General features: G+C 43.2%; 1 protein-coding gene across 5 annotated transcripts in view; it reads left to right on the forward strand.

The window, feature by feature from the left end:
* LOC114550836 (receptor tyrosine-protein kinase erbB-4) overlaps nt 1-27287 on the forward strand; it is a 269352-nt gene that overhangs the window by 225697 nt on the left and 16368 nt on the right. For 4 of the 5 annotated variants that reach the window (XR_003691760.1, XM_028571751.1, XM_028571749.1 and 1 more), the window contains 6 exons: nt 29-151; nt 803-901; nt 3729-3914; nt 21318-21479; nt 24680-24755; nt 24999-25145. Coding sequence is in view for 4 of the 5 variants with exons in the window: in XM_028571751.1 (XP_028427552.1) it covers nt 29-151; nt 803-901; nt 3729-3914; nt 21318-21479; nt 24680-24755; nt 24999-25145 (793 nt within the window). In the remaining variant the exon portion in view is untranslated. The remainder of the gene's footprint in view (nt 1-28; nt 152-802; nt 902-3728; nt 3915-21317; nt 21480-24679; nt 24756-24998; nt 25146-27287) is intronic. The other variant, XM_028571747.1, reaches the window with a different exon arrangement.

A 27287-nucleotide genomic window follows, 5' to 3' on the forward strand; every position in this document is an offset into this window, starting at 1 on the left:
TAAATAGTCTAAATTTGTGTTTTGTCAGCTGGTGGAACCCCTGACCCCCAGTGGAACGGCCCCTAACCAGGCTCAGCTGCGGATCCTGAAAGAAACTGAGCTGAAGAGAGTCAAGATTCTGGGCTCTGGAGCTTTTGGAACAGTCTACAAGGTCAGTGTGTACATCTGCATTTACAAAGTGCCTGTTGGTGGGCACACAATTCACACACTGCTCTTTCAAATGGGTGGCCTCGGCATTATAAATCAAACATCAGTGAGTCAGCTAGATGGCAAAGAACACACTCAAGAAGAGTTTCTTTCAATGCCCTCGTACGAGTAGAACAACACTGCTTGACGACCTCAACAATGCGCATAAACATTTCCCTTTTGTAACGGTGTTTCCTGACAGACACGAGTCTAGGGCGGCTCAAGGACCTGGAACGAAGAGTGCTGTTTGCTTGCCAACTTCGCTGCCCTTGGCAAAATTATTCATATCACCCTGAAACTAAGCAAACCTATTGAATAAGTACAGAATTTTCTACCACCAGCTTTAAATTTCTCAATTACAGTATCGACGGGCCTATTTGATTTTATATCATCTGCATACATAGTGTGACAATCAATGCATAGCTCCATTATGATCCAGAGCTTTTTGCTTTGGCACCACACAGTGAGTACACAAAATAAAAAGTATACAGTCTTTTTATTTTAATTTGAGGAATGTTAGCAGTGAAGTAGACGCCGTTAAACACCGGAAGTACCCATCAAAATCATCAGGGCCCTTGCTGTGCCTGCATTTATGGTGATTACTTTTACATTTCAGGGCATCTGGGTCCCAGAAGGTGAGACGGTGAAGATCCCTGTGGCTATTAAAATCCTCAACGAGACCACCGGTCCTAAAGCCAACGTGGAGTTCATGGACGTGAGTATTTATATCGCAACAATTTGTGTCCATTTTCACCCGTGTGTGTGTGTTCGTGTTTGTGTGCCTGAGCTGTAAAGCCTCAGCCTTGTCACGGAGATGGCCGTGCCGGTCGCTTTGTGGGATTGTGCATTTGGCGGTAAACTCTTATGAGAGTACCATCTCAGTCAGAGTCTTGTAATAAAGTGAACTCCACTGTGCTGTACAGCCAGGCATATATTGAACGAGACTCTATTAAAAAACAGCACTTGTTTATGAGATATGGCTTTATTGGAATCCAGGAGTGATAAGAGGGGAGACGAAGAGGTGGTAGGGTATAAGCTGCAGAGTTTTCCAGTTCTTCCCACCGTATCTTCTTCACCCCTCTCCTCCATCCTTCCTTCCCCTCTTCCTTTCTCTTTTACCCCTCTTTCTTTTTCACACACTTAGACTTTACTTATCACCAGGTTTTGCAAAAAGATAGTAATTTATATTCAGTGTATTTTTGGATGTTTGCCCAACTGTTTAAATCTTTATAGATGATAAATATACTGAAAATAAACTGTCAGATTACTGAGGCTACATGGCTGTGCTTCCACCCTCTTATTTGTCCCCACAGCTTCCTTCCACCTCCGTCCTCTACTCCTTTCTCTGCATCTTCCTTCCACCTCCCTCCTTTTCTCCTCTCCTCCTTTCCCTCGCTTCCTCTTCCACTGTTTCTCCCAGCGGGGGTCTCTGTCCATTCAGAGCCAATATGCTCTGTCTGCCGGCTTGTTAAACAGCAATCTAAAGGCAGGCTCACGCCTCGCTACTGGGAAACTAGCCACTGGAGTCCCAGCTCCAAACACACTCTGAAAATCCACACGTATAAACACACATAACCAAAAAGGCCACACTTCACAACAAAAGGCTTGCCAGTGGTGGTGGCCTCGCATGTGAGAGCTGCGGGGTGATTTGCTTGTGTTGGCAAATATGCAAAGCTGAGTGAGGGAGTTGATTATTTCATGTGAAATGCAAAGGACTAATAGTGCACTAATTTACTGTTAGAATGCATACACTTGCACACACATGTTGGAACATGCACCAGTTTTGCAGGGCTCTGCCACTCTGTCACCCTGTGTGTGTGTGTGTGTGTGTGTGTGTGTGTGTGTGTGTGTGTGTGTGTGTGTGTGTTTTGGTGTGTGTGTGTGAGAGAGAGAAAGTGAGCAAGTGAGCTAGATGGGAAAGGAGGGTCAGCTGGCAGTAATGGAGGTCAGCGCTCAGGGAGATGAGAGAGAAACCAAAACACACACAGACTCGTGCTCGCACACACACACACACACACAAGCCCTCATGACATTTGCACCGGGAGTGGAGAGCAAGAGCAAGAGTTTAGCTAGACATAGTTTACGAGTCGCGGGTCTTTTGGGATCACAGCGACAGAATCAAAGAGCTCTCCTTCTTTCTGTTACACACACAGATGTCCTTCTTTTGCTCTTCCCCTTCCTCCCTCCCTTTTTCTTCCTCTCTTGACCCCGAGGTGTGAGGTTTGCCCGGTGTAGAAGTGGCTGGAGTTGTATAATGTTGAGCAATTGGTGGGCAGGTGGTTTTATGAAGTGGAGATGTAGTGGCGCTACCTTGGGCCAGGAGGCTCTGTTTAAATCAGGGCATTGATGGTGCCAAAAGCCTCTCTATGGCCTATTGCCCCCCTCCTGTTTAGAATAAATCTACTCACACCCACACCGCCACGACTCTCCCTCTAAGCTCATTCTTTAGCACCTAAATTTAAAAAGGCACCTCATCTATCTGTCAGCTGCCCCAGGGGCCAGAGCCTGGATATACACCTCCTCGACCATTTGCTGTATGCAGAGAGAGAGAAAGAGTGTAAAGTGTGTCCTTGAGCATGTGAGCGTGGAGTGTTTTGGAGAGCTGCAAAGAGAGTGTGCCCTAATGTGAGAGTGTGTGAATGAGAGAGCGCGCGAGAGAGGCAATAGGGGATGAGGAGAACGAATGAAGTGAGTGTTTTTAAGCAATGACTCTGAGTGCAGCTTCTGCTCAGCCATAATGCATGTACACGTCTGCCACAAGTTTCAGCCCTCGCCATCATAACACTTCATAACACCACCACACATCCTTCTGCTTGCAGCTCGGCAGTAACAATTACCCAACGTTGACTCCCAACTGTTCAAACCTCTACGTCCATCTGCTGCAGAGAGAGATGAGACAGAAAGTGCTACCGTAGCTCATGAAATCAAACACAAAGGGACTCTGTATTAGACAGCACCAGGCATTATTGAATATGCAGCGCTCACATTGCGATGTTTCAGTGCAACATTTAAGAACCTCTGTGTTTCATACATGTTAAAATATGTATGAGAAAAGGCTGATGTTTGCGCAGCTTTGAAGAGGGTTTCTGCAGGGTTTTCTTGCACAGTGAGAATACTCAGTGGACAGATGCTGTGCATGCAGATATAGTCATCATGCCACAAGTCTTAATTTATGCAGCTAACTCCAGAGGTCTTTGGAATACAGCACAGTATTATCCATGGATAATAGATGCATGGACGGACATGAATTGTGCTAAAATAGAGCATAATACTACTTGATGAGTAGAAAATCTACACCAGTGGCTCGTAACCTTGCAGTCAGGACCCTCAAGGGGTGCCAACAGAAATTACAAAAGTTTAACAACTTCATAAAAAAAAGTTCATGCAGGTTCTTGTTCCTGTGTCCATAAGAACAAAGGTGCATTTCGGCATTTTCAAATATCTTTTGGGGAAACGAAGGAACTACTTTACTGTATTCCCAGCCATGAAATGCAACAGTCTTCTTAGTCCCTCTTTGTTCCCCTTCCCCCCCTCTCACCCAGGAGGCCCTGATCATGGCCAGCATGGAGCACCCCCACCTGGTGCGTCTGCTGGGCGTGTGCCTGAGCCCCACCATCCAGCTGGTCACCCAGCTCATGCCTCATGGCTGCCTCCTTGACTACGTGCACGAGCACAAGGACAACATTGGATCGCAGCTGCTGCTCAACTGGTGTGTCCAAATTGCCAAGGTAAGAGACCACAATCAGGTCAAGAGAGGATGGCATCTGGTGCCGCCGCAGCGTTTGTTTGTTACTGCACTGCGTGTGTTGGCAGGTGTGACGGTTGTAATACATGTCATGGGTTTGTGTTCATGTCGCATTTTTTTCCCCATGCCAGAAAGTGACGGATGGTGACATGTAGAGGCTTGCCAAGTCCAGTGTCACGCCAAACAAGCTCACATTTTTGCAAAAACATGATATTATTGCACATTCCAAATGCTTATTTATATCAGCTTTCAAAACTTGAAAGCTTTTACAATGTCCCTAATCTGTATGACCTTTAAGTTACTTACTCTATGCAACATGTGTGCAGCGAATTCAGAAAATCCGAGCAGTTTTAGTGTCATTTTACGGACAAATACAGTGTTTGGTTCTATTGTTGTAGACTTTTTTAGCATGAATCTCTTCCAGTTCGCCTTTTGTTGATCCTAATTATCCTCACTGCTTGACACACTGATCATTTTCACAACCCTTCAAAATGACACAATAGGCCACTGACGTTGACAAGCAGACAAGCCTAGTTTGCCTCGAACTCTGTCTGAGAAGCACATCAACACGCATTATTTTTTCTGGGAATGAGTGACGGCGCAAGAAATTAACGAATTATGTGCCCGTTCTCTGCTACACAAACAAAATCTGCACTCCGTATCGTCGAAACAGCCGTAAGGCTTGAGATATTGTGTGTACTTTTGCTTACCCAAAGAACATTTGTGTTGTGTTTGCAAATTAAGCCGATGCAGCCAGACTGCTTGATAGTGAGACTGCCGGGTGAGATTTAACATCTCTGAGTTATAACGTTGGGATGGCAGTAGGGTGCTGGGCTGCTATTACATGCTGTGCAGGCAGACATCTGCTGTGATACAGAGGAGTCTTCCCCCATCAGCTCTGGAAGCAGTAGCTGACAAAAGGCTGATTTACCTCTGGCACTGATCAGCCTGATTGGATTTTGGACACTAACTGTTAATATTCTACAATGGTTGATTTTGTGCTCTCCAAGTTTACCAGTCTGCTATTGTGTATTCTGAAGATGTGTGGTTACTACCCACTGAGGTTTGAATTCCCTGCTTCCAGTGCAGCTGTTCCTCCAAGAAGTGTAATTAAAATTGCTGTCAGTTATTTCAAGCCAAGTACTCCATGTGTATAGGCTGTGTGTTGCTTTACGGCCAAAATTGAAGACAAACTGAGCATTTGCAACAGTATGTCAGTTAAACGTTAATGGCTATCACAGTGCCACTATATTAGTCAGTCTTGGCCATTGCCAAAGTGACAAAGATGAAGCAGCTTCACTTATGCCATGTATGCATAACTTCTTCATGCATCTTGAGTAAATTGGATAACTACACAATATCACAGAATTTTACGTGTAAATGTAACCAAGGGTCTATCCCCTGTGATCACGGCAGCTGAAGTGACACGTAAATTAGCCATAGTTCTGCCTGTCACATATAAAGTGCTGGGGAAAGAAACAGCTCCAGGGATTAAAAAAAACAAAAACAATCAGATCCCTGATCAGATAAGCCACTTAAACGGTCTGTGAGGGACCAGTGATCTGATAAACAGTAGGTGAGGGAGCAGCAGATTTGCATGTAGCCCCGGAAAACCAAGACAGATGGGATCAGCTTTGTGATCTGGCTAACAGAGATGCATGTACATGGCTAATTGTAAACAAATATATATTAAAGGTCCCATATTATATCATAAAAAGTGAGATTTCAATGTCCTTTTTTATTATAAAGCAGGTTGAGGTGATGTGTAAATACCGTAAAAACATCAAAACACGAAGAATCAAAATCCACGAAGAAATGCACACAGTCCATATTCAGAAACGGTGCCTTTAAACGAGTCGTCAGGACTTCCTTACGTTTGTGATGTCACAACTATGCTATATAAAGGTAGAACGCATCACTACAATGCCGTTACAGTCATTCCCCGGCTGCAATGATAGTGTAAAGACTCCAAGATCGCAGATGTGGAATACTTGTAAATGGTGACCAGTCAGAGGAGACTAATATGGAGTGTTTCCGAAAGACGGTGAATACAGGTATATTCAGACAGACAGTATGAGAAAAAGAATGTGGTTTTTGAACACCATGTAAACATGTCGAAACCCAAATTACATTCGACACTTCTAACAATAAATTGGGCCTTTTTTCAGCACAACAAACATATTTAAACATTTTTAAGTGTAAAGAAACTTAGTCTTAAAAAGTAAACCCAAAATGTGCATGTTTATAAATGACCCACTGTGCTTGAAAACTCGTTCATACACCATTCTTCAGATAATTTCCTCTTTCTAAACGGCTATTGGAGTTGATTCATACTGGTCATCGTTAAAAGGCAATGTTCTCGTTTCATCTATCTGTGTCAGGAGTGGGAGCTTTGGTTTCATTGGGTGGGGGGATAGTGTGGGAGGTCTTAACCCTTTAATCCCCCATGATGGATGATACCCAAAAGCTTGAGGAGCAGGTTACTTAAGCAGGTACTTATTTCCGTAATTGGATTCGATCTCACCTGTGGCAGCAGCCACTGTGACATTTGATTCTGTAACAGAGATTGTGATTGATTGCATTAAGTGATTCCTTTTTGTGACTAGTGTGGATGAAGGTGATTGATTGATTGATTGATAATTTGGAAGTCATAGGCTGATAATTTGTTTTTAATTAAAGTGCTCATATTGTGCTTTTTGGATTTTTCCCTTTCCTTTATTGTGTTATATATCTTTTTTTGTGCATGTTATAGGTTTACAAGGTGAAAAAGCCCAAAATCCACCCCAAAGGGACTTACCATCTCCAACATCCTCAACTCCGTGACGAACATGTGTCACTTTGTAACACACGTTATAATGCTTGCCTAGTTGCTAGCGTGGCACGCCCTCATACTCTGCTTTTAACTGGCTAGTAGTCCTTACCTAGCTACTGAGCATGTGTGACTCCCAACAAAGATGGAACAGAAGTGAGATGCCTCACTCTGTAGCTAAAACAGAGAGCTCAACACACAGGGTGAAAAGAGGAGCTGCAGCAATGTGCAGTACGACTTTTTTTTTTTTTTTTTTTTTTTTTTTTTTTTTTACAGTTTATATATTGAAAATATTCACAACGAGAACAATAACAACAAAACCCAACAACAACGTAATAGAGTCATCATAATTTAACATCAAACCCCTCCCACCCCCCCACCCCAAATGAAAAAAAAAAAAAAAAAAAAAAAAGAAAAGGTGAGACAAAGTGAACCTATTCTGATATAACCTCTAAATACAATTATGAACCTGAAAATGTGCATATTATGAGCACTTTAAGTGAATTAGTGAATCAATGTAGTGCTGGTCTGGATCCCTGAAAATGTAATGGATACATTTGATTCTACTCCTGACTGATACTGGTATGTGTTCCCACTTCCAGCAGCGAGTCTATTTAACAGCATGTGTTTCCCAGGCCACACAACCTGAGCACACATGGAGTTGAGCTTAATGCTCAGTTCCAGCATTAAAGCCAGATATCTTGTTTCTTCTCTGTTATATTAGCCTTGTCGATCCTCCTCACAGCTCCTCCATCACATAGCCCCGAGATATTTTCCAAGCCACAAAACGACAGACGTCTCCACGAGCATTAATGTGCCTTTCCTTTTATGTGTGCGTATATGTGTCTCGGTGTGTATCTGAGCACATGCCCGTGTGTGTTTGGGCATGCGAGCTGAATAAATAACTCGGAGCCCTCTTCTCTGAGTGATCTTTGCCCACTCAAGGTAATGATGGGGAAACTGTCCTCCAGGAGAAACTGCACCCTTCCGAAAACACACAATTTTCTAGCAAAGTGGAGAGTAATTTTCTCTTGGTCTTCAGTTTGTTTTAAAAAAAAGTTGTTGTTAAGAACTAAGGACAGAGAGGAGGGAGGGAGGGGGAGAAGGTATTAAATAACAGAGAGGGAGAGAGAAAAAAAAAGAGTGGGAAAAGGGATCTTTACAGCATGCTGAGGGCCATAGGACGTAGTAGATCCATAAATCAAAAGGACCTTATAGTATTATGAGTACCAGTAGTAGAAGTATTGAGGTTCATTGCTTAAAAGAATAGGTGAGAATTGGGCTTTTTCACCTAGAAAGTTTGATGAGAAGATTGATACCGGTCTCAAAGCAGCCAGTTAGCTTCATTTAGCACAAAGACTGGAAACGGGGAAACAGCTAGCCTGGCTATATCTTTATTCATTATTCCCAATAATTCAGCTTGGGTTGCTTGGGTTTCCTCCTACAAGTTCCATGTGTGAGTGAATAGTTGATAGTTAGGGAAACATCAAGTAAGTTCAGCGTTTTCAGTGGCTGTAAACACAGAGAAACCCTCTCCTTGTCATGATGATGTCAGCAGTGCCCTGCTACGTCCTGCTATGCCCTGCTACGCCCTGCTATGCCCCTGCTACGTCCTGCTATGTCTTGCTACACCCTGCAGTGCCCTGCTACGCCATGAACTACTACAACTACTATATCTAGTCACTGTTTCATTATCTTTATTGTGACTATTATTGCCACTGTTCATCACACCCCCAACCGGCACCGTCAGACACCGCCTACAAAGAGCCTGGGTCTGTCCGAGGTTTCTCCCTAAAAGAAAGTTTTTCCTCGCCACTGTCTCACTAAATGCTTGCTCTTGGGGGAATTACTGGAATTGTTGGGTCTTTGTAAATTATAGCGTGTGGTCTAGACCTACTCTATCTGTAAAGTGTCTTGAGATAACTCTCGTTATGATTTGATACTATAAATAGAATTGAATTGAATCACTCTGCATTACGACGTGAATCAAAGAATGCATAATATATAGTATCCTATTCAATAGAAAGACAAGCAAAACCTTCCAATCATTGCTCCACAGTACAGTATATCACAGTGTCAACACATTTACTTCGGGATATATAGTTGAAGCACGGCAGGGGCCTAATAATGTTTGACACAAAAAGTTAGTTAAATGTAGTGCCATAGAACTATGTAAGTAGTTACATAGTTACAGAAAATGGAACTACTGAAGTACAAGTACCTGAAAGGTCCCATGTCATGACAATTTCAGTTTATGAGGTTTTTTAACATTAATATGCATTCCCCCAGCCTGCCTATGGTCCCCCAGTGCCTAGAAATGGTGATAGGTGTAAACCGAGCCCTGGGTATCCTGCTCTGCCTTTGAGAAAATGAAAGCTCAGATGGGCCGATCTGGAATCTTCTCCTTATGAGGTCATAAGGAGCAAGGTTACCTCCCCTTTCTCTGCTTTGCCCGCCCAGAGAATTTGGCCCACCCATGAGAGAGAGACATCATGGCTTTCAAACAAGCAAAGTGGCAGTTGGTCAAAGCCACACCCCCACCCTCTACCTTGCCCCACCCCCCCCCCCCCCTCCCCCCCCCCCTCTCTCCTCCTCAATAGCATTTAAAGCTACAGACACAGAAATGGCACATACTAAGGAAAGCTCATTGTGGGACTGGCTCTAGTGGCTGTGATTCTGCACCAAGGCTGAATTTTGGGAAAGACACTTCAGATACAGTATTAGGGGACCACTAAGGTCTATATAAAAGCATCCAAAAAGCATATCATGGGACCTTTAAAATAGTACTCGAGTAAATGCACTTAGTCATTTCCCGGAACTGGCATTCATTGTGTTGTCCATGCTCGCTGCCAAACCATACAAACCAGGCAGAGAGAAACTCAACTTTTCTATTTCACCATAACGCCCCCCCTCCCCACCATCGCCACAACAACAGCACAAACGCCAGCCGTATGTGGGCTCTGACCCAGGCAGGTGACCGCTGCGCCGCAAATTGATTGGCCAAGGCCTGTCGCCAGGCACTGACTCTTCATCACTGAGTGTTTTGGGCATTGAGATAATGGCCCCCATTAATCTCCAGCCACACTCAGAGCTGCCCCAATCCCACTGCCACACACACACACACAATGACTGGCGCTCACACAACGGCACACACATCCACTTACACACGTTATACAGGACACACACAGAGGTCTCTTTAGATCTGCGTGAATGGCCTCTAATTTATTAGTCTCGATTACTCCTTTCTATTCTTCTACTTTCCCATCTTTCTGTTCTTGTACTGTCCTTTATTTCATTTCCTCATGTGTTACGTCCTCTCCTTACCTCTTCTTTGCTCTACTGTCCTTCCTTTTTTATTCCCCTTCTTTCCTTTTTCTTTGTTTCCTTTCCTTTCCTCATCTTTCATGTCCTTTTCCTCCTCTTGTTTAACTTCCTTTATTTTGCTTTCATTTTGTTTCCTCTTCTTCTCTTTTCTTCCCTTTCTGTCTTATCCTTCCCTTTCCTTTCCTCCTTCCACCCATGAACAGCTCCATATCCTTTCCTTTTACAAATCTGCAGTTTCCATGGTGGCCATGTGCTGGGTTTAGCGGAGGTCAAAGTTTGCCCTACATCTCCTTCTACATGAGTCATGACCCACTCCAGGCTACATATCCTCAAGTGACCGTGTGTGTGTGTGTGTGTGTGTGTGTGTGTGTGTGCTTGTGTGTGTGTGTGTGCAAATGTGTATCGTTGTGGAAAACTAGGAAAAAATGACCTCATTCTCGCATTCTGTCTCTTTCTGCATCTCCTTCTTGTCTCCCATCTTCTCTTTATCACTCACTAACTGATTCTCTCTCTCCCTCTCTATTTCTTTCGCTCACCCTCTCACACACACACATATACAGAGTATTTCTTTCTGTTAGCTTTTGGATTATTAATGGAATAATTAGGTTTGGGATGTATTTTAATGAACAAATCAATCACTGAATTAAATATGGGATCGGAAGTGAGTGCATGCGGGGCTACGGGACTCTTTTCATTTTGCTCTCCTCTCCTATCACTTTCTCTCTCTCTCTCTCTCTCTCTCTCTCTCTCTCTCTCTCTCTCTCTCTCTCTCTCTCTCTCTGTCTTCCCTTCACAGTCTCCCTCCTCAGGCTCCGTATAATAAAGGTAGAGTAGATGCGGCAGTTCGCTGTCCTGCCGGTGAAATGATTGGCTTTGGCAGTGAAGCCTGGGCTGGACGAAGGTCTTGATTGGTTTTGGGGGGGATGGAGTGGGATGGCTGCTTGACGGGTGGTTGTATCTAGGCCACATTCAGCTGCTTAGTCCCCCCACTGCTTAGTCAGGGAAAGGAAAAGTAAAATCTGGGGACCTTTAAATTTGGCTCCCGATCTTTGGCCCCCATATGTGTGCATTCTTGCGTTAATATTCTTGTGTGGACGCACAGATGTGTATATGCTTCCACAACGGTGTGTGTGTGTGTGTGTGTGTGTGTGTGTGTGTGTGTGTGTGTGTGTGTGTGTGTGTGTGTGTGTGTGTGTGTAGATTTGCATCCTGTGGTTTCTCCCCAGAGATGCCACCCGATGGCAGAAGATCCAATCTGGTCAAGTTTAGCGTGGAGCCCTTGGTGTCACTCTCTTCCCTGCTCTGTGCTGAGCAAACACATCTCGCCCGTACTCATTAGCCAAGACTTAGCGCTCTCTTTCCCTCCCTCTCTCTCCCCCCGCACTTATCCTTCATCTTCCCCTCCCTCAGTGGAGGATGGATTCCAGTCTTTGCTTTGAATCAAAACACCTCCCTCTCCCGTGCTCTTGTGTCTATCATATCATTGCATCTCAATTAAAGGAGCGATGTCAACCAGATCAGCTTTACGGACATGTGGTCCTGAAACATGGCATCAGATCAGTGGACTTTTCTGTGTAAACATCACTTTGTTCCTCTCTTCATGCTCCTTGTGGTACCCCACGGATCTTTTTTTTTCTCAAACACATTGTTCCCTGCCTTTGTCTTGTGTAGATTGCCCTCATACATCTTGAGAGCCTCTATTTATTCCCCGTTAAAAATGCTACAGCCAACTGCCTGGCAGGGCCTCCTAAAGACACACCAATGGCATGCTCGGAAAACCCCCACGAGATACTAATCAGGCATCTTAGAAGAGTCCGGCGTACATGCATTGCGCTCGCAAGAAGACCAGTAGTGATTGTATATATTTACATATGAAAGATCTCACATAGGAATACACGGTGAATTCATTTTAAAACAACCTACTGTAGATACCAGATATCAGTGTGTGCTGCCATCCTTTCGATGTGAATATAAGGTGCTAAGGCAGGAGCAATTATACATTCAGTTTATTTTATTCCAGTCAATATGTTCTACTAAAACACATTATACTACGTTGTAGTGAATTTATAATACTGTCAGCAGGCTTTATGTTAGTGATCCATGTTCAGCACTGCATTAACCAGGGGCTTTATTAATAATGCAGTCTCACAATTCTTTGCATCTCGGATCTTGTTGGGAAGCACATCACGCCGTGACTACCAACTATCCGACTCCAAACCAAACAAAACCAACTAATGTGCACCCTGAGCAGTTTTCCCCTTCCTAACTCACATTCACAAATTCTTCCCCTCCACACACACACACACACACACACACACACACACACACACGGACCAGTCCCCAGGAGTACGTTGATGTCTCTGCTGATGCAACAAAACAAGAACACAGGGTGGAGGGAGACTGACGAGGAAGAGTGTGAGGTGATGATGAGAGCGGGCGGTGGAGTGCTAAGCCCCTCAGGTCTTTCTAATTATCTGTAAGGATCAGCAGTGCTCAAGGATGCATAAGGGGAGGGATTTGACTGCCAGATCCACTGGGTAGGAGGGCCTGATTGGATCGGTCACCTCTCCCTACACACCCATTACTCATGACGCCTGAAGCTGAGGCTCATTAGACACGTGTGAAATTCGGGATTCTCCTGCAACTAGGTTTCTGAAATCTGCTCCCGGCAAGAAACTTCTTTTCTTCTATTATCTAGTCCTACATATGTCATTTTCTTGTACAAATGAATGTTATGCAATCAAGTTTTCATTTTCTTGATAACGGCAGCCGTATTAATTAAACAAAGCAGATTCAGTGGGAGGGAAATAATACTTGTTTGCGTGCCCACGCGTATGCAGTAATGCATTTGATGATTGATACTATTTGTATAAGCACTCGTGTTGTCCCTGTCTATCAGAAAGTAGCCAAGTGGGCAGGTCGAATCAAGTCGATGGCTTCTCACCATGATAATTATCCGCAGCGATTAAAAAAAAATTACAACTTCTCAGTGTCACCGCAAGTAGCTGAGGCATCAGTGTGAAGGTGGAGTGTACAGCTTTGCGCTCAGTTGATTTAAAAATAAGGATGGGATGTCCTTTTAGCTAGTTTTTTTTCTTCCTTCCCCACTCTTGATTCCTAACTTTCTAATCTCTGTTCACCCGTCGCCTGTCAAACTCGGATGCTGCTGAGCCGTCGATGAAACCCATCATTCCTGTCCTCACGGCTGCCCGTAGGCCATCGCAAACTCCACAGGATCCCAATTGAGCGCCGTTAATAGATGCTTGGAACGCGTCGTCACCCAGCGGCCACGTCGCTGCAAATGTCATCTGTTTGTTGCAGCTAATCAGTGACTTGATAGCAAGAAGTGCCGTGTTTTGATTTAAGATAACTTTTAAGGAATCGCAACTTTATATTACCATCGTTACCCAGAGGAGTGGAAATGATTCTCACTGATCAAAAAGTTGCCGTTCCCCCCCCTCCCCCTCTGTCTAATTCCATCGCTGCGGTCACAGAGTTATTGACATTTGCTCATGTAAATTTGCCAGCAGCGGTCTTTCATTGCCTGCACAGTGACATTTTGGAAGGATCTTTCTGTCCCCCAGGGGAGCTGAGATCATGGCGCCAGAGCTTAGATGATTCCACGTTTGTTTCCCTCTCTTGAGGTGGAGGCAATTAAGAAAGGAAGCGAGAAGACACCCAGCACCGATGAGTTCCGACATTGTTCTCAGACTCCGCTCCCGCCCGGGGAATTTCACCCTCTCTTGCATTATCTCACACTGTGTACGCACACTCACAGGTGCACACGGATGCACACGCACTCTGGTATAGCACTGATAGATAGGTGCATTTTTACCTGCACTGTGGTTCCGCAACGGCTGAATGCGAAGTAAATGGGGCCTGCATCCTGACTGCTGCGCCACCACTGAGCTGTCGTTTTATACGCCACATTGTGTCACATTCACCTGGAGCGTTCATTAACCATGCAAACCATCCGGTGACGCATTTTGGAGCTTATTGTTTTCCGCAGAGATAATTCTAGACTGTACACTACCTTAGCATTTTATCTAAACTCCCCTTTTTTTTTTTTTTTTTTACCTGCTGTGCTTTTTTTTGCAAAATTGCTCCGTGCTGAACTTAGCCGTAAAGTGCTTTAGAAATAAATTCATAACATTGATTCTGAATAACATTTGTGTGAATACACACATGATTAAAGAGAGGCGCATTGACTAGCTCATTCTCGCTCCTTCTATCTCTCTCTTTCTTTCTTTTACACACACACACACACACACACACACACACACACACACACACACACACACACACACACACAGAGGTTTCTTGGACACTGCCAGCTCGGTGGGAATGCCTTCCATTCTATCTCCCGAGCAGCACACAGCGCATGACAGACGACCACCTGCACCACCTGAGCAGACCCATTGTGCGCGCTCCTTATCGCACTGGTCCCAGTTCCACGGTGTGCCGACAGTGCCGTATTGCTCACATTGTTGCCACCTCTGCACCCATTCGGTGGGGGGCCGGCGGGGTTTGCGGCAGGTGTTTTCGGCAGGAGACGGAGGGGGTGCACCACACGCGGTGCTCTTATCGCTCCCTCTGGAAGCAGGCACCTCACCTTGTGGTTCCTGTAAGAACCTCAGCATGCTGCCTTTTTTTTTTTTCATCTCTTGACATGAATTCCCAAATAAACTGTAGCTCATGGATACTGTGCAAGCGTTTGTAGAGATGTATCATTACAAAAATGTAACCTCTGATGGTTCCTACTGCTTCCTCAAAAAAAAAAAAAAAAAAAAAGCATGTTGCCTGGCAACGAATGCAGAAATGTGCTAAATAAACTATATCATGTTGGTGTATAGCTCACGTTGGTAATATCTCTCAGACAAATGATCTGCTGAAGACCGAAGTTGGATTTATGACCTGCTGTACTCCATCATGTCCATCCTCCTCTTTCTCCACTTACCTTCCAACTGCTTTCCTTTCATACCCAGCATCTTTTATTCCACAGCATCTTTCTCTCCCGCTGAGGTGTACTGCTCCCTGCAGTTCCACACCACTCTTTTTTCATGCCTCGTTTCATCCTGTTGTTGTCTTCCATTACTGAAGACTCAGATCTTCAGTCCTCTTTTCTTTGTTTTCCCTGCTAAAGAGAAGGGGCTAATGGGTCATAGACCAGTCGTAACCTGGTCTGTTGCATGCTTAAGAAAACTTTTAGTCTCTGTAAACAATTCGGGATTCTGCAGAGATGAAAAACAGACCTTCGGTTGTTGTTTAAAAATCAGATTTTATTCTGCCCGGTAGACCGTGTTGGGTCAGACGAGGATAGAGAGAAACTACTCAACGACAAGCCGCATCCAGCAGGACATATGATAATGACGTATATAATATGAGGAAAGTGAACATATGAGTTTGATGTGAAGATGGGTATCGTGGTGGTGAAATTCATTCATTCATTCAACATTTATTTATACTTGAGAAATCACTGAGGGGCGGCCCCTTATTTACAATGCCAATCGAGACAAATAACAAAGACAAAAACCAAACCTCACAGAAAAGAAGTGACACTATCTTATATAAAATAGAAAGACACTAAGGGCCCTATCTTTCGCGCGGCGCAGCTCAAAGCCTGACGCAAGTGCCTTTGCTAGTTTAAGAGCAATGCAGTTGTCAGTTTCCCTGTCCAGCGCCCGCGTCGTTTAAATAGCAAATGCACCTGCGCCCATCTGTGCGGCCATGGGCGTGCTGGTCTTACAGGGAGGTGTGTTCAGGTGAATTCTTGCCATATTGCTATCTTGAGGCAGCGGAAAGTGATCGCGCCATTTTCCATCAAAAACCTGGTCTAAAGTCAGTAACGCAGCATTTCATTCTTATTTTAACAGCGCATTAGTAAAATGCACCTAGGCTAATGCACAGCGTGCGCACACTCTGCTTGTTACACACACACACACACACACACACACACACACACACACACACACACACAGGGAAGCGCAACCGCACACAAACATGCAGAAGATTACAAATAAAAATATTACGGTGCAAGGTACAAACGCGCCTGGTTTTTAAAGGGAATGGGTGATGACACTCTGATTGGATTGCATGTTACGCCCAAAACACACCTATGAATTAACGAAGATTACAACCCTTTTGAACCATGCACCCGGCGCACGGACCCTTTCTTTTGCCGTCAAACTAGCAAAAGTGGATTTGGACACGCCCTAAATGCACCTGTGCCAATGTGCTTCACGCCGTGCGCTTATATCGTTAAAATAGGGCCCTAAAACTTTTCTAAATTGGAAAAATTATTCGATAAATAAATTAGAATAATAAGGATGAGAAAGAAAGTACAATTATGTAAAGCCCTTGCAAGTAAGTTTGCAGGTTTAAAACCAGATTTCTGATTTGTACAAAAGAGAGGCTGCACAACTAGTTAATAGCCAATGGGTGCCAGTGATGCTGGCTTGTCCTCAAGCACACTCTGACTCTTGCAAACGTCTTACCTAAACAGCTTTTTAGAAGTTACATAAAGTTCAATGTTTAAAAAAAGTTTCGTTTTTTAAAACTAGTTGAGAAGCACTCGAGCTCTGAGGGCTTAAAACGCACCCCAGTGTCATTTCAGATGTGCAACAGTGCTGCTGGGTCCTTAACCTTAATGCTCCAGTGTAGCATGTGGCTTACAAAGCTCTCTGTGTGCTGGGAAAAGTTCTCATGGGACCTTTCATACAGGGTTCAAGTACGTGTTTTTTTTGGAAATGGAGGCTTTTCCTGAACTGGATGAATGTATTCAAAGCTGTTTCGTTAACATTAACATTGACATTTTGTTCCACAACGAGACAGCTAAAGCTACAATCCAAATGAAACGACGCGGTTTGTGACCGAATATAAACAGAAAGGATTCATTCTAACATGTCCCCTTTTTTTCCCAAAGTGGATATGTGCCATTTTGGAGTTTCAAGATAGGATTTAATTAGGAGGTCGTTAATGGAATCGTACCATTGAATTTTCCTTTTCTACAACCTGTCAAGGTTTTGCTTCCATAAATTGAAAAATTCTGACTTTTGTAGGTACAGTACATGTTCTGAGCAAATGTAATCGGATGCCTTTGAAATCTTTGCATGCTTGGTGCCAACTTATGTTTTCTGTTCCAAGTCACTTTCGTGAGGTTGTATCTTGCAATTGCACCGTGCGGTCTCACGGTGATGATGCACTTCGGTTGAGTCCACAAAGGCTTAGGTCTGTCTCGCTGCAAGTTCAGCAAGTGCTTAAGGGCTCTGACTTGAACTTTAGGAGACTTTGTGCAGATTGTTAGTGTCTGCAAACCTGCAGAAGCAAAAGAATTTGACACAAGTTATAGCTTTAAGTTATGTCAATAAATATTCCCCTTGTGCATACAGGTATACATGTTCACATGAATGTGAGAGATTTAAGTGTTTTTATTTGAAGTATTTTGAAACTAAAAGAGACTTAGACATGATGCATTTTACCTCCATCGACACAAACATCTTTTTTTTTTAAAGGTAAGCCTTTGAGTGCAGTAGATCAGTGGAAAGTCTGGAGTGGTGCACAGCTCCAAATGTAGCTCGTTCTCCGAGGCAGATGGCTTTTCTTTCTGCACAGAAAAAAAAATGGAGAGAGCACAAAGTGATGTTGCCTTTTGCGCAGACGAGGCAAGTACTTCACTCTTCATTCAAGCTGTTGTTGCTAACTTGCAGTTAGCAACTTCATTTTGTGTGGAGTTTGAACAATTTCACTTCAAAAAACACTTCATCTATAATTCATTAGATGACCAACAGGCATTAGTTTCAGTAATAAACGGAACCCTACAGCCAATCAGGGGAAGCTCAACAGGAGATGACAGGGGGCCAGCTCTGAAACTTGTCAATCACACACATATTGGTTATATTGTGTGTGGCTCCAGAGCATAAAAAATGGGAAGGAGAATTTGAACATTTGTTTTCCAAACATGGCAGGTGTAATTACTTTCTCTGCAAGTGCCTGTATGATCTACAATAGGCAAGTTATGTAATCACAAATTATCCAATTCCACTTCTATTTCTAAGGACTTTAGGACTCTGGGGATTGTAACGCTCAAGCAGCGTTAAAGCGGCACAGTCAGCGGGACCCTCTCAGCCTGAAAACCCCGGCTGCCCCCACATCCTCCACTGGGACGCTGGTGTTTACCGCCCGGAGGGGCTGAAAATTAATTGGCTCCTTGAGCTGCTGTACATTCCCCTTGTCATTGCGGTGGCCTCCCCTCACTGCCCTGTCACTTTAAGTCGAAGTTTATTAATGGACTATGTGGGCCATTGATTCCTAATTCCTCCCGACGTTGACATCGGGGATAAATATTGCGTGGCGCAGCCATCTTCGGGCTTATTGTAATCAGCGTTGTTATTGATCGCCTGCCTGAGAAGTAATCTATTTTAAATACACTTTCCGTTAAATGGGGGGGGGGATTTGGACCTTGTCCCAGCACAATTGTCTCCATATTGGCAAAAAAAAAAGAGGCACAGGCACTTTATCTAAAAGAAGGGCACAGGGTAGGGAAGTAGGACGTGTCCCAAACTGGTAGATAAAAGAGGAAGAGAGTGCGAGACATGCAGACAGTCTGACAGATAGAAATATTGCCAGAGTCGCCCAGTATGTTCAGTGAAATATGTCTTGCTTTAGAGCATAGGTGGTCTCTGTCATCGCGTGTGTGTCTATGCTTCTGTCTTCCGTGAGGCCCGCGGATGATGGATGAGCGCTCAGCCGGTGGGCGAGCCAGACATCGATTTCTCCTCACATTTGTCTGACGAGCATTTCAACACAATGCGCCTCGATATGTGCGCACGCACGCATACACACAAGTACATATATAGTATTTTCACCGTAAGTATTTCACATGGACAATGACTCTCGCGCGCCAGCGGAGGCGTGGGCCTTGCTCGAAATTTTTCATTGTCTGCAGAGTACAATGACTGCCTCCCTCCTCATCAAGGTGTTTGTATTGATCCACCTGCAAAGTGGCATCCACTTGTTTAACATCCAGTCTAATACACTTCAATTGGCCCAGCCTTGCTCGTCTGCCTGCCTGCTCGTCTGCCTGTTTCTGTTCAGCTCAAGAGCACAGAAGACCGAGAGGAGTGTGTACGTGTTTCAAGGGCATGATGGGACCTTTTGGGGGGGGGCGTTTGTGTGCCCTGTGAGCTAGCGAGTGTGTTTTTATGAGGTACATCTTTGTGTGTGAGCAGCTCACATGGCTGCAAATAGGTTTTCATGTGACTGTCAACAGTCCTTGCTCCATCCAGCCCATTGAGCACCAAATTGAGGCTGCAAAGCAACGTTGCCATTCAATCCGCTCAAGGCTCTGTTGTTTTTTACGTTACTTGCTTTGCTCATCGGGTGGTCATAATCAACGTTAACAAATTGGAAGGACATCTATTGTTCTCCCTGCCTAGCCATCTTGAAAATTCAACAATTACAGAGGACACGGCGGAGACATGTCAGAGACATAATCTCAGTTATGACTGAACAAGATTGCACTGGAGTTGGACACGGTACAAGACGTAGATATTGATGTTACAAAATTTAAGACACAATGCCAACACAGCCAGTGCCTGTTTCATCTTCTAGTTGTACCAGCTACTTGGTCCAGTAACAGTGGAGAGTAGTACGCTCCTGAAAGATGACCTCTTAGCATAAATATCTAACAATATTACTTTAGTATCTACAGCAGTGTTTCAAATATATGTTTCATCATACAGGAATCAAGAGACGTTGAAAGAAAAAGCATTTTACATTTGGATGTTGACGTGATCACTGGTGGAATGTAACTGTACTGTACTTTTACTCCATGTACTTACAAATTCAAAGTACATGTACTTGAGTCTTTTCTTTTCATGCCACTTTCTACTTCTACTCCACATTCATCTGACAGCTTTAGTTAATAGATACTTTACACATTAAGATTTTTGCACACAAACATAAAATATGATGTTTTATTATAAATGAAACTACCCAACAATATACAAGCCTACATGTACATCTAAAATGATTAGCTGATAAACATAAACACTTGACAGAACTGTTTGGATTGTTACCAGTTTCTAAAATGTAGAATCTAGAAATGTTCTGCATTGAGTACGAGTACTTTTAATACTTTAACTACCGTTTCCGGATGATGCTCACTTAAAGGTCCAGTGTGTAACGTGTTTAGTTATTCATTATCAAAATCTGTGTTGCCCGTTCACAAACTTGTCCTTTTTCATGAATATTACCACCACCATCAATTCCATGTGTTCCTTTTGGCTTGAAATTTTACATTTGCATTCGCATGAACTGGGGGTAGACGCTCCATATTCATGCGCCATCTTGAAATATGTTAGCCGGTAAGGGACATACAGGACATACTGCTCCTCCTTTTGCGTTTTCGCTGTCACATGATAAACTCCCAGGTGCTGCTAATACTGCTAATGGGTATCGTAGCTTCCCGGCCCCGGCAAGTTTGAAGAAGGAAACACGGAGGACCACACGTATTCAAAATCCAAATTTCAGGAACAGGAGTCTTCGTCGTCGCCCAGAAAAAGAAAAAGGATATCGAAAAGAGCAAGAGACTGCGTGGTGCGAGAGAGTTGATTGCGATATATGATCTCAACGCTAGATGGGAGAAATCCCTACACATTGGACCTTTACGTTAAGGGACTACAGATGAAAATTAGCTTTTTTTGCTAACTCTTTACGTTTTCATTTTGAGTGTAAAAAATGTCAATTAATGTGCATTGTCCCTTTTAAATAAACAAATAAATAACATTTTCACTGCAGGACTTTCACTTGTAACAGAGTATTTCTACAGTGTGGTATTAGTACTTTTAATTAAGCAAAGGATCTTAACACTTCTTCCGCCACTGGACGTGATGTCATGTAACAGCATATCAGAAACCTGGAAGTTTTTTCTGTTCTGTACTCTTGCATTGGGATATGGGAAGCTGTTTTGCGGCACATTTTTTTTGACATCTCTGCGATGCTATTAAGCTGCCAAAGATTCTCGGTCTCCGAGAGGCGTGTATATGAGGTATAATAAGAATGAAAGATTGAATCTAGATGTCTGCGTGGGTGTGTGGTTATTGATGACAGTTATGACAATAATTTTATGTTAGGGCTGACATTTAACGCGTCAACGTTCTCACAATGCTCCAACCATGGAATAGCACATGATAAATCGCTTCATCATCAGAAGATTCATAGTCATCTCACATTTGTTTTTTTTTCCTCTATCAGGGGATGATGTACCTGGAGGAGAGGAGGCTGGTCCACAGGGACCTGGCAGCCCGCAACGTGCTGGTGAAGTCGCCCAATCACATTAAGATCACCGACTTCGGCCTGGCGCGGCTGCTAGACGCTGACGAGAAGGAGTACAACGCAGACGGGGGCAAGGTTGGTGTAAGTGGCGGCTTGAACATGTTTTTTGTGTGTGTACACTACTTACCTAACACACAGGACTCCGTGCATAACAATGGTATACATACGTAGTAAGTAGTGCAAACAAAAAGTAATAAAGCAAAATGTTCAGTGACGGTGGCCAGGGAACGTTGTTATGCTCCAGGGCCAAAAGTATTTGTGTGTCTCTGAATGTGTGTGTGCATCTATGTAGCATCTACTGTGTGTGCATCTTAATTAAAATTGTATTATACAAACCCCAATTCCAGTTGAGTTGGGACGTTGTATAAAACGGAATACAATGATTTGCAAATCCTTTCAAACCTATGTTCAATTGAATACACAACAAAGACTATTTAATGTTCAAACTGATGAACTTTATTTTTTTGTTGTTGTTGCAAATATTCACTCATTTTCAATTTGATGCCTAACACTTTGCAAAATATGGTGTCCATATGGTGATGCAAAAGTGTGTGAAGTATGTAGTGTGCACACCAGCCGGCTAGGTGGTAGTATGAAGCACTGCCACACACGTATGGACCGAATTTCTTCAGCAGTATCCCGTACCTGGAGGGACGTCCTAGCCACACGAGAAAGAAGCCATCTGTAAAAGTCAGATATCATTAAAGCTGAAAGCCATCTGGACCAAGTATATGCACGCTGTGGATACCAAACGGTGGAGTGGCCATGGGGGAGTAATCGCTCTATATTTTGATTTATGTAACGAAACATGTGGTGGATCGCCAGCCACCACAACAATAGAGGCTGCATACTTTTAGACGGGATCGCGACGGTGGAACGTTTTTAAGATTTCCACTCTGGAGGCTGGTTTCACTGTTTTGCGTTTTTAAGCCCTAAAATCGCCGTCTAAACGAAAGGCACATCTGATAAAATATTTGTACGTTTTCCCTTGCGAGCGTTCCCATGTAAATAGGGCCTCAGTCGTTCACAAGCAAGCATGGGGCGAGGCTCACCACTTTGTATTCAACTGGGTGAGCAAATAGTCCGACAGTGTAAAGCTGTTTCTCAACGTTTAATTTAGGGATTTAACGATCTGCAGTCGATAAGATCTACAAAAGATTCCGAGAATCTGGAGAAATCTCTGCACGTAAGCAGCAAGGCCGAAAACCAACATTTGATGCCCGTGATCTTCGACCCCTCAGGCGGTGTGTATTAAAATAGTAAATAAGGCTTGTGATATGATGGTAATCTACTCAATATTATACTATTTATGAATCCTTTAGGTGTTAAGTGTATATAAAATGTCAAAAATAGACATTTTTGTCGTTTGTAATTTTTTTAAAGATGTAACTGCACAAACTTTGCATTGCATCACTAGCAGTAGAACAAAAAAAAAGATGACCTCTAAATCCTCAACATTGCCCTGCACATTTGCCTGTTTGCATATATACAACATGCCGTAGTACAGTTTGCCTTACAGCTGTGTGCATTTCACATTTTTATACAATGAAATATCACACAGCCCACCTTCACACCACGGCCAATATACACTTGCTCTTTAAGACTTGTTTTTAATGCTTGAGACACTTGCATTTACAATCTTTTTTTTCATCTTTATCCTTTCTTTATCCTTTTTTACTCTTATTCAAATGTGTATTCTTCATTGCACACAGCCTCAAGAGTATGTCTGCACTAAGCCAGCTAAATTTGAAAAAGCATCTTCTTTTCCGCTCGCTCAGATGCTGTGTAGCAGTTAACAGTTAAGAAGACACACCTCTAACTTCCTTTGTAATCACTCTTTTTGATGTCAATACAACCAGCCACAGTATCATTTTTTATTTATGTGTACTGTGCGAAAATGAAATAGGGATTTAACCAACGTCTCAGAGTTTTTTTGCCTTGGTTAACAGGTAGCATGTGTAACCTTAGATTAAATCACTATTTTCTGCTCGCTCACTGGTCTGGCAACCACAACAGAAAAATGTGCAAATGACAACAGCTAAATCATAAGTGTGGCTGTATTCAAACACAGTAGAGGTGATAATGGAGAGCAAAAGGGGACCGAAAAGAGAAAACTGAATAATCGGGCTGTGTTGGTTACCAAATGTTAGCTAATGTTTTTCATTTTCTTGTTTCCAAAAAAAAAGGAAAGAAGAAGAAATTTAGCTTTTTCATATTGATGTGGAGATCTGAAACATTTTTGGTCAGTCTGGTAAACTACAATTTTAAAGCACTTCATCCAAACAAATCATGCAGCCACAGTTCCAATCAGTTTGTTTTGTTTGGGGACCCAGACTACATTAATCAGAAGCCCCTTCTCTTTCCCTCGCTTGAGGCGCACTATGCAAATTGTCGTGATCAACTCCCTTTATTAAATTGGCTTGTTCATTGCTGCATCTATTCATCTGGAGGCCTGACGGTAGCCACCGCATCTTGAATTTAAGCTGTTACCTGTGGCAAATGAAAGATATTGTAGTTTGATGCAACCATCTGAGTGATTGACTCCATGTGGCTATTCACTGATGCATTGATAAATGAGAGCTGTTGTCAGCAGTTACACATGTACGCCATTAAAAATAGATGCGCCGTGAGAGATAAATCAACAGACATGAAAGTGGAGGCGCCGTAGCCGTTTCCAACCTAACGCATTTCATTTCCCTTCTCCTTTTTCATTTCCCTGAATAGCAAGCGTGTGCGTCAGGCTCCCACATGAAAGGAGGGGCAGTATTTCAAATGCTATATGTGCGTTCACATATGCACACACATGTGTACAGCTGATATGTAAATTATATGGCACTTAGGATAAGGCGACGTGTGGCTTTGTCCTTGTCAGGAATTTCAAAGGGCCCGTTATTACGATTTCACGCACTCTGCTGTAAACCTACATGCTATTGAGATAGTGTGAGACAATTGGCCAATACATTCTCATTTACATGCAGTATCTTAAAAAAGCGTGCTCACTATCGATGAACCCTGGGATAGACTGAAGATAAGCTATCACGGTACTTGAGTAGTATTGAATGAAGCAAAATATGGTCAATTTCCCAATATCTCACAAACGCTGGATTAACCGATAGGGAAGCTGCTGAGCAAATCATAAGATGGATAATATGCATAATGGAAATATTATGAATTTACCAATTCAGGGCTAAATAGATATGATAGATGTCCTAATGAGCTTCTTCTTTTTGGTCCTTTCATCAAAGATCCTCATCTTTATGTGTCTATCCATCTCTCCTCAGATGCCCATTAAATGGATGGCTCTTGAATGCATCCACTACAGGAAGTTCACCCATCAGAGTGACGTGTGGAGTTATGGTGGGTGGTAAATGTATTATTGGTCATCTGTAATTGTACACGTCAATGTTTGTTCTGCTCATACTTGTGGGAAGGAAAGAAGTCAATGACCTGAAATCCTTTATTTGCATTTTTGACCCCTTTATCGGTCTGCTTATCTTGTTCTATGTTGTTGCCTGGCTGTTTGTGTCACCCTGACATATCTCCTTGCCTGTCTGTCTTGTTCCCTTCATCCCCCCACCCCCTACTCCTCTTATCCTACAGGAGTGACCATTTGGGAACTGATGACATTTGGAGGCAAACCATACGACGGCATCCCCACGCGAGAAATCCCAGACATTCTGGAGAAAGGGGAGCGTCTGCCCCAGCCACCCATTTGCACAATAGATGTCTACATGGTGATGGTCAAATGTGAGGAAACACACTTAGAAAAGCTCAATCACACATACATACAGTACACTCACAAACAAGATGGATATGCAAAATATGGTTTATAGGATGACAGCGTGGTATCCATCTTCTAATCGAACTCTCGGCAAGAAGGCAAATAAACATATTTCCCAAAACCTCAAACTGTTCCTTTAACTGAGAGAAATATTTATAGATTTAATGACCAGATGTGGATATGTATTTTTTGGCCATTTTTAGGCCTTTTATTGACAGGAATTTGGGGGGGAGAGAGAAGCAAAGGGCCGCAGGTTGCAGTCGAGGAGTAAACCTCTATATATGGGCGTCTGCTCTACCAACTGAGCTATCCGGGCGCCCAATGTTCACTTTTAGCTCAGGGTACATATACACCAAATTGTGCATCCCTAGTATCGACATCAAATAATTTGTAAATTAAAAAGAATCATCATTGAAAAACATGTGTCTTGCTACATATCACACATTTGTAACCATAATTTCCTCAGCCACATGTGGCAGCATTAAAGACAATGTTGCAGAGCAGCACTCCAACTCAGCGAGTGTTGTGCAGCATATGATCTTATTTTTTTTAAATCATGTTTATACACCGCTCCAACTCAGTGTCACAGATGAGTTGTAGTTTAATAAAAGGGGTTCATATTTTTAATATTCATCTAATAAGGTGTTATCTGAGCTCAGGGGCTTCGATTCTAGGCTGGAAGAAAAGTTGGTTTGTAAATACGAGAGATGAAAAAAAAAAAAAAAACTATTCAGAGAGAGATGTTGTGAAACAGATGAGATGCGGGTTTATGGTCTGCAACGTGCAGGCGTATCCTCAGCCAGGGACTCTGCCCACATCCGTGTTCGTGTCATCCTCCATCTGGACCATCACACCTCCCTCACAGGCCAACGTACCCCAACTCTCCCTCCAGCTCGTACAACCGTCCAAAAACCTGCCTTTTCTTCATCCTCCCCAAATTCTCCCATCTTGCACTCCTTCCCCTGGCTGGATTCAGAACCCTGGTTCTGCTGTCCATGGCTGCGTGCGGACGGATCCACCCTCCCATATTTCCAGGAAACAGTCCAGACATACATGCCAATCCATGCTATGAGATCTGCCAGATATCGGCTGCTTGGCTAGTCTTTGTTTTTTTCCATACACCAGTCTGGTCATTGCTCCACACTGCTCCACCCTTTTCTGTCACTCCCCATCTTCTAGTAGTGGCTGAAACATCTCATAAAAATGACCTCACATCAACTTTTCCCCACTGACTTTTTTTTTTTTTTCCTCTGCCATCACAGTTATCAGTTCTTTTTTTAAATTATCTACCCTTTTTATTCATTTTTTTTTTCAACAAATATTGTATCTGCGCTATGAATATACTTCTTATTATTTGCGGCTTGTTAGTCTATGAATTCAAACTTATTCTAGTGGAGCTCTACTGATTCGCTAGGGATGAAGACAACAGCAATGAGTGCTTCAAATGCCAAATGTGTGGAAAGAGAACGATGTAATCCAGTTTGGAGCTCGATATCAAAACATATTCCCATGACAAGAAATGTTAGCCCGACCAAAATGTCATATTACCTAATTGTTCTTTTTCCAAATGAAAAACTCCTGCCAATGGCTTTTGACAGCAGAGAAGCAATCATGAAAGCCCTGCAGCCATTTAGCCTAATAACAATGCCAACTGATGGAGGAGAATACATTTTATGTGCTAGGTAAAATGTCTGGACAATTATATTATAAATGCTGGCGAAAGGTATTCCCATAACTTAACAAGCAACTCCCACATAGTCCTGGTTTATTAGTTATCTTTAATTCGATTAAATAAATAAAACCGTTATTGGTCGCAGAGGGGCAGGTGTCAGATATACATCACATGTTGCATTTTCACAGTCTATTGCTGAGCACCTTATCCTCTCTACAGGTTTTAAAATCTCCTCCCTCACACTGCAATGCTACAGCACCCTGAAAAACATCACATCACCCACCCACACACACACACACAAGCACACACACAAAAGTCGAGAGACGTCAGCTGAGTGCCACAGCGGCGATCAGACGTAGCCGAAGCAGGTCAAAGACTGAGTCAAACTAGCAGGAGGGTAACGCCGCCCCATCGAAAGCCAGAAGCAAGCTCAGCA

Source organism: Perca flavescens, chromosome 24 (assembly GCF_004354835.1).
Source record: "Perca flavescens isolate YP-PL-M2 chromosome 24, PFLA_1.0, whole genome shotgun sequence".
Taxonomy (NCBI): Eukaryota; Metazoa; Chordata; class Actinopteri; order Perciformes; family Percidae; genus Perca; species Perca flavescens.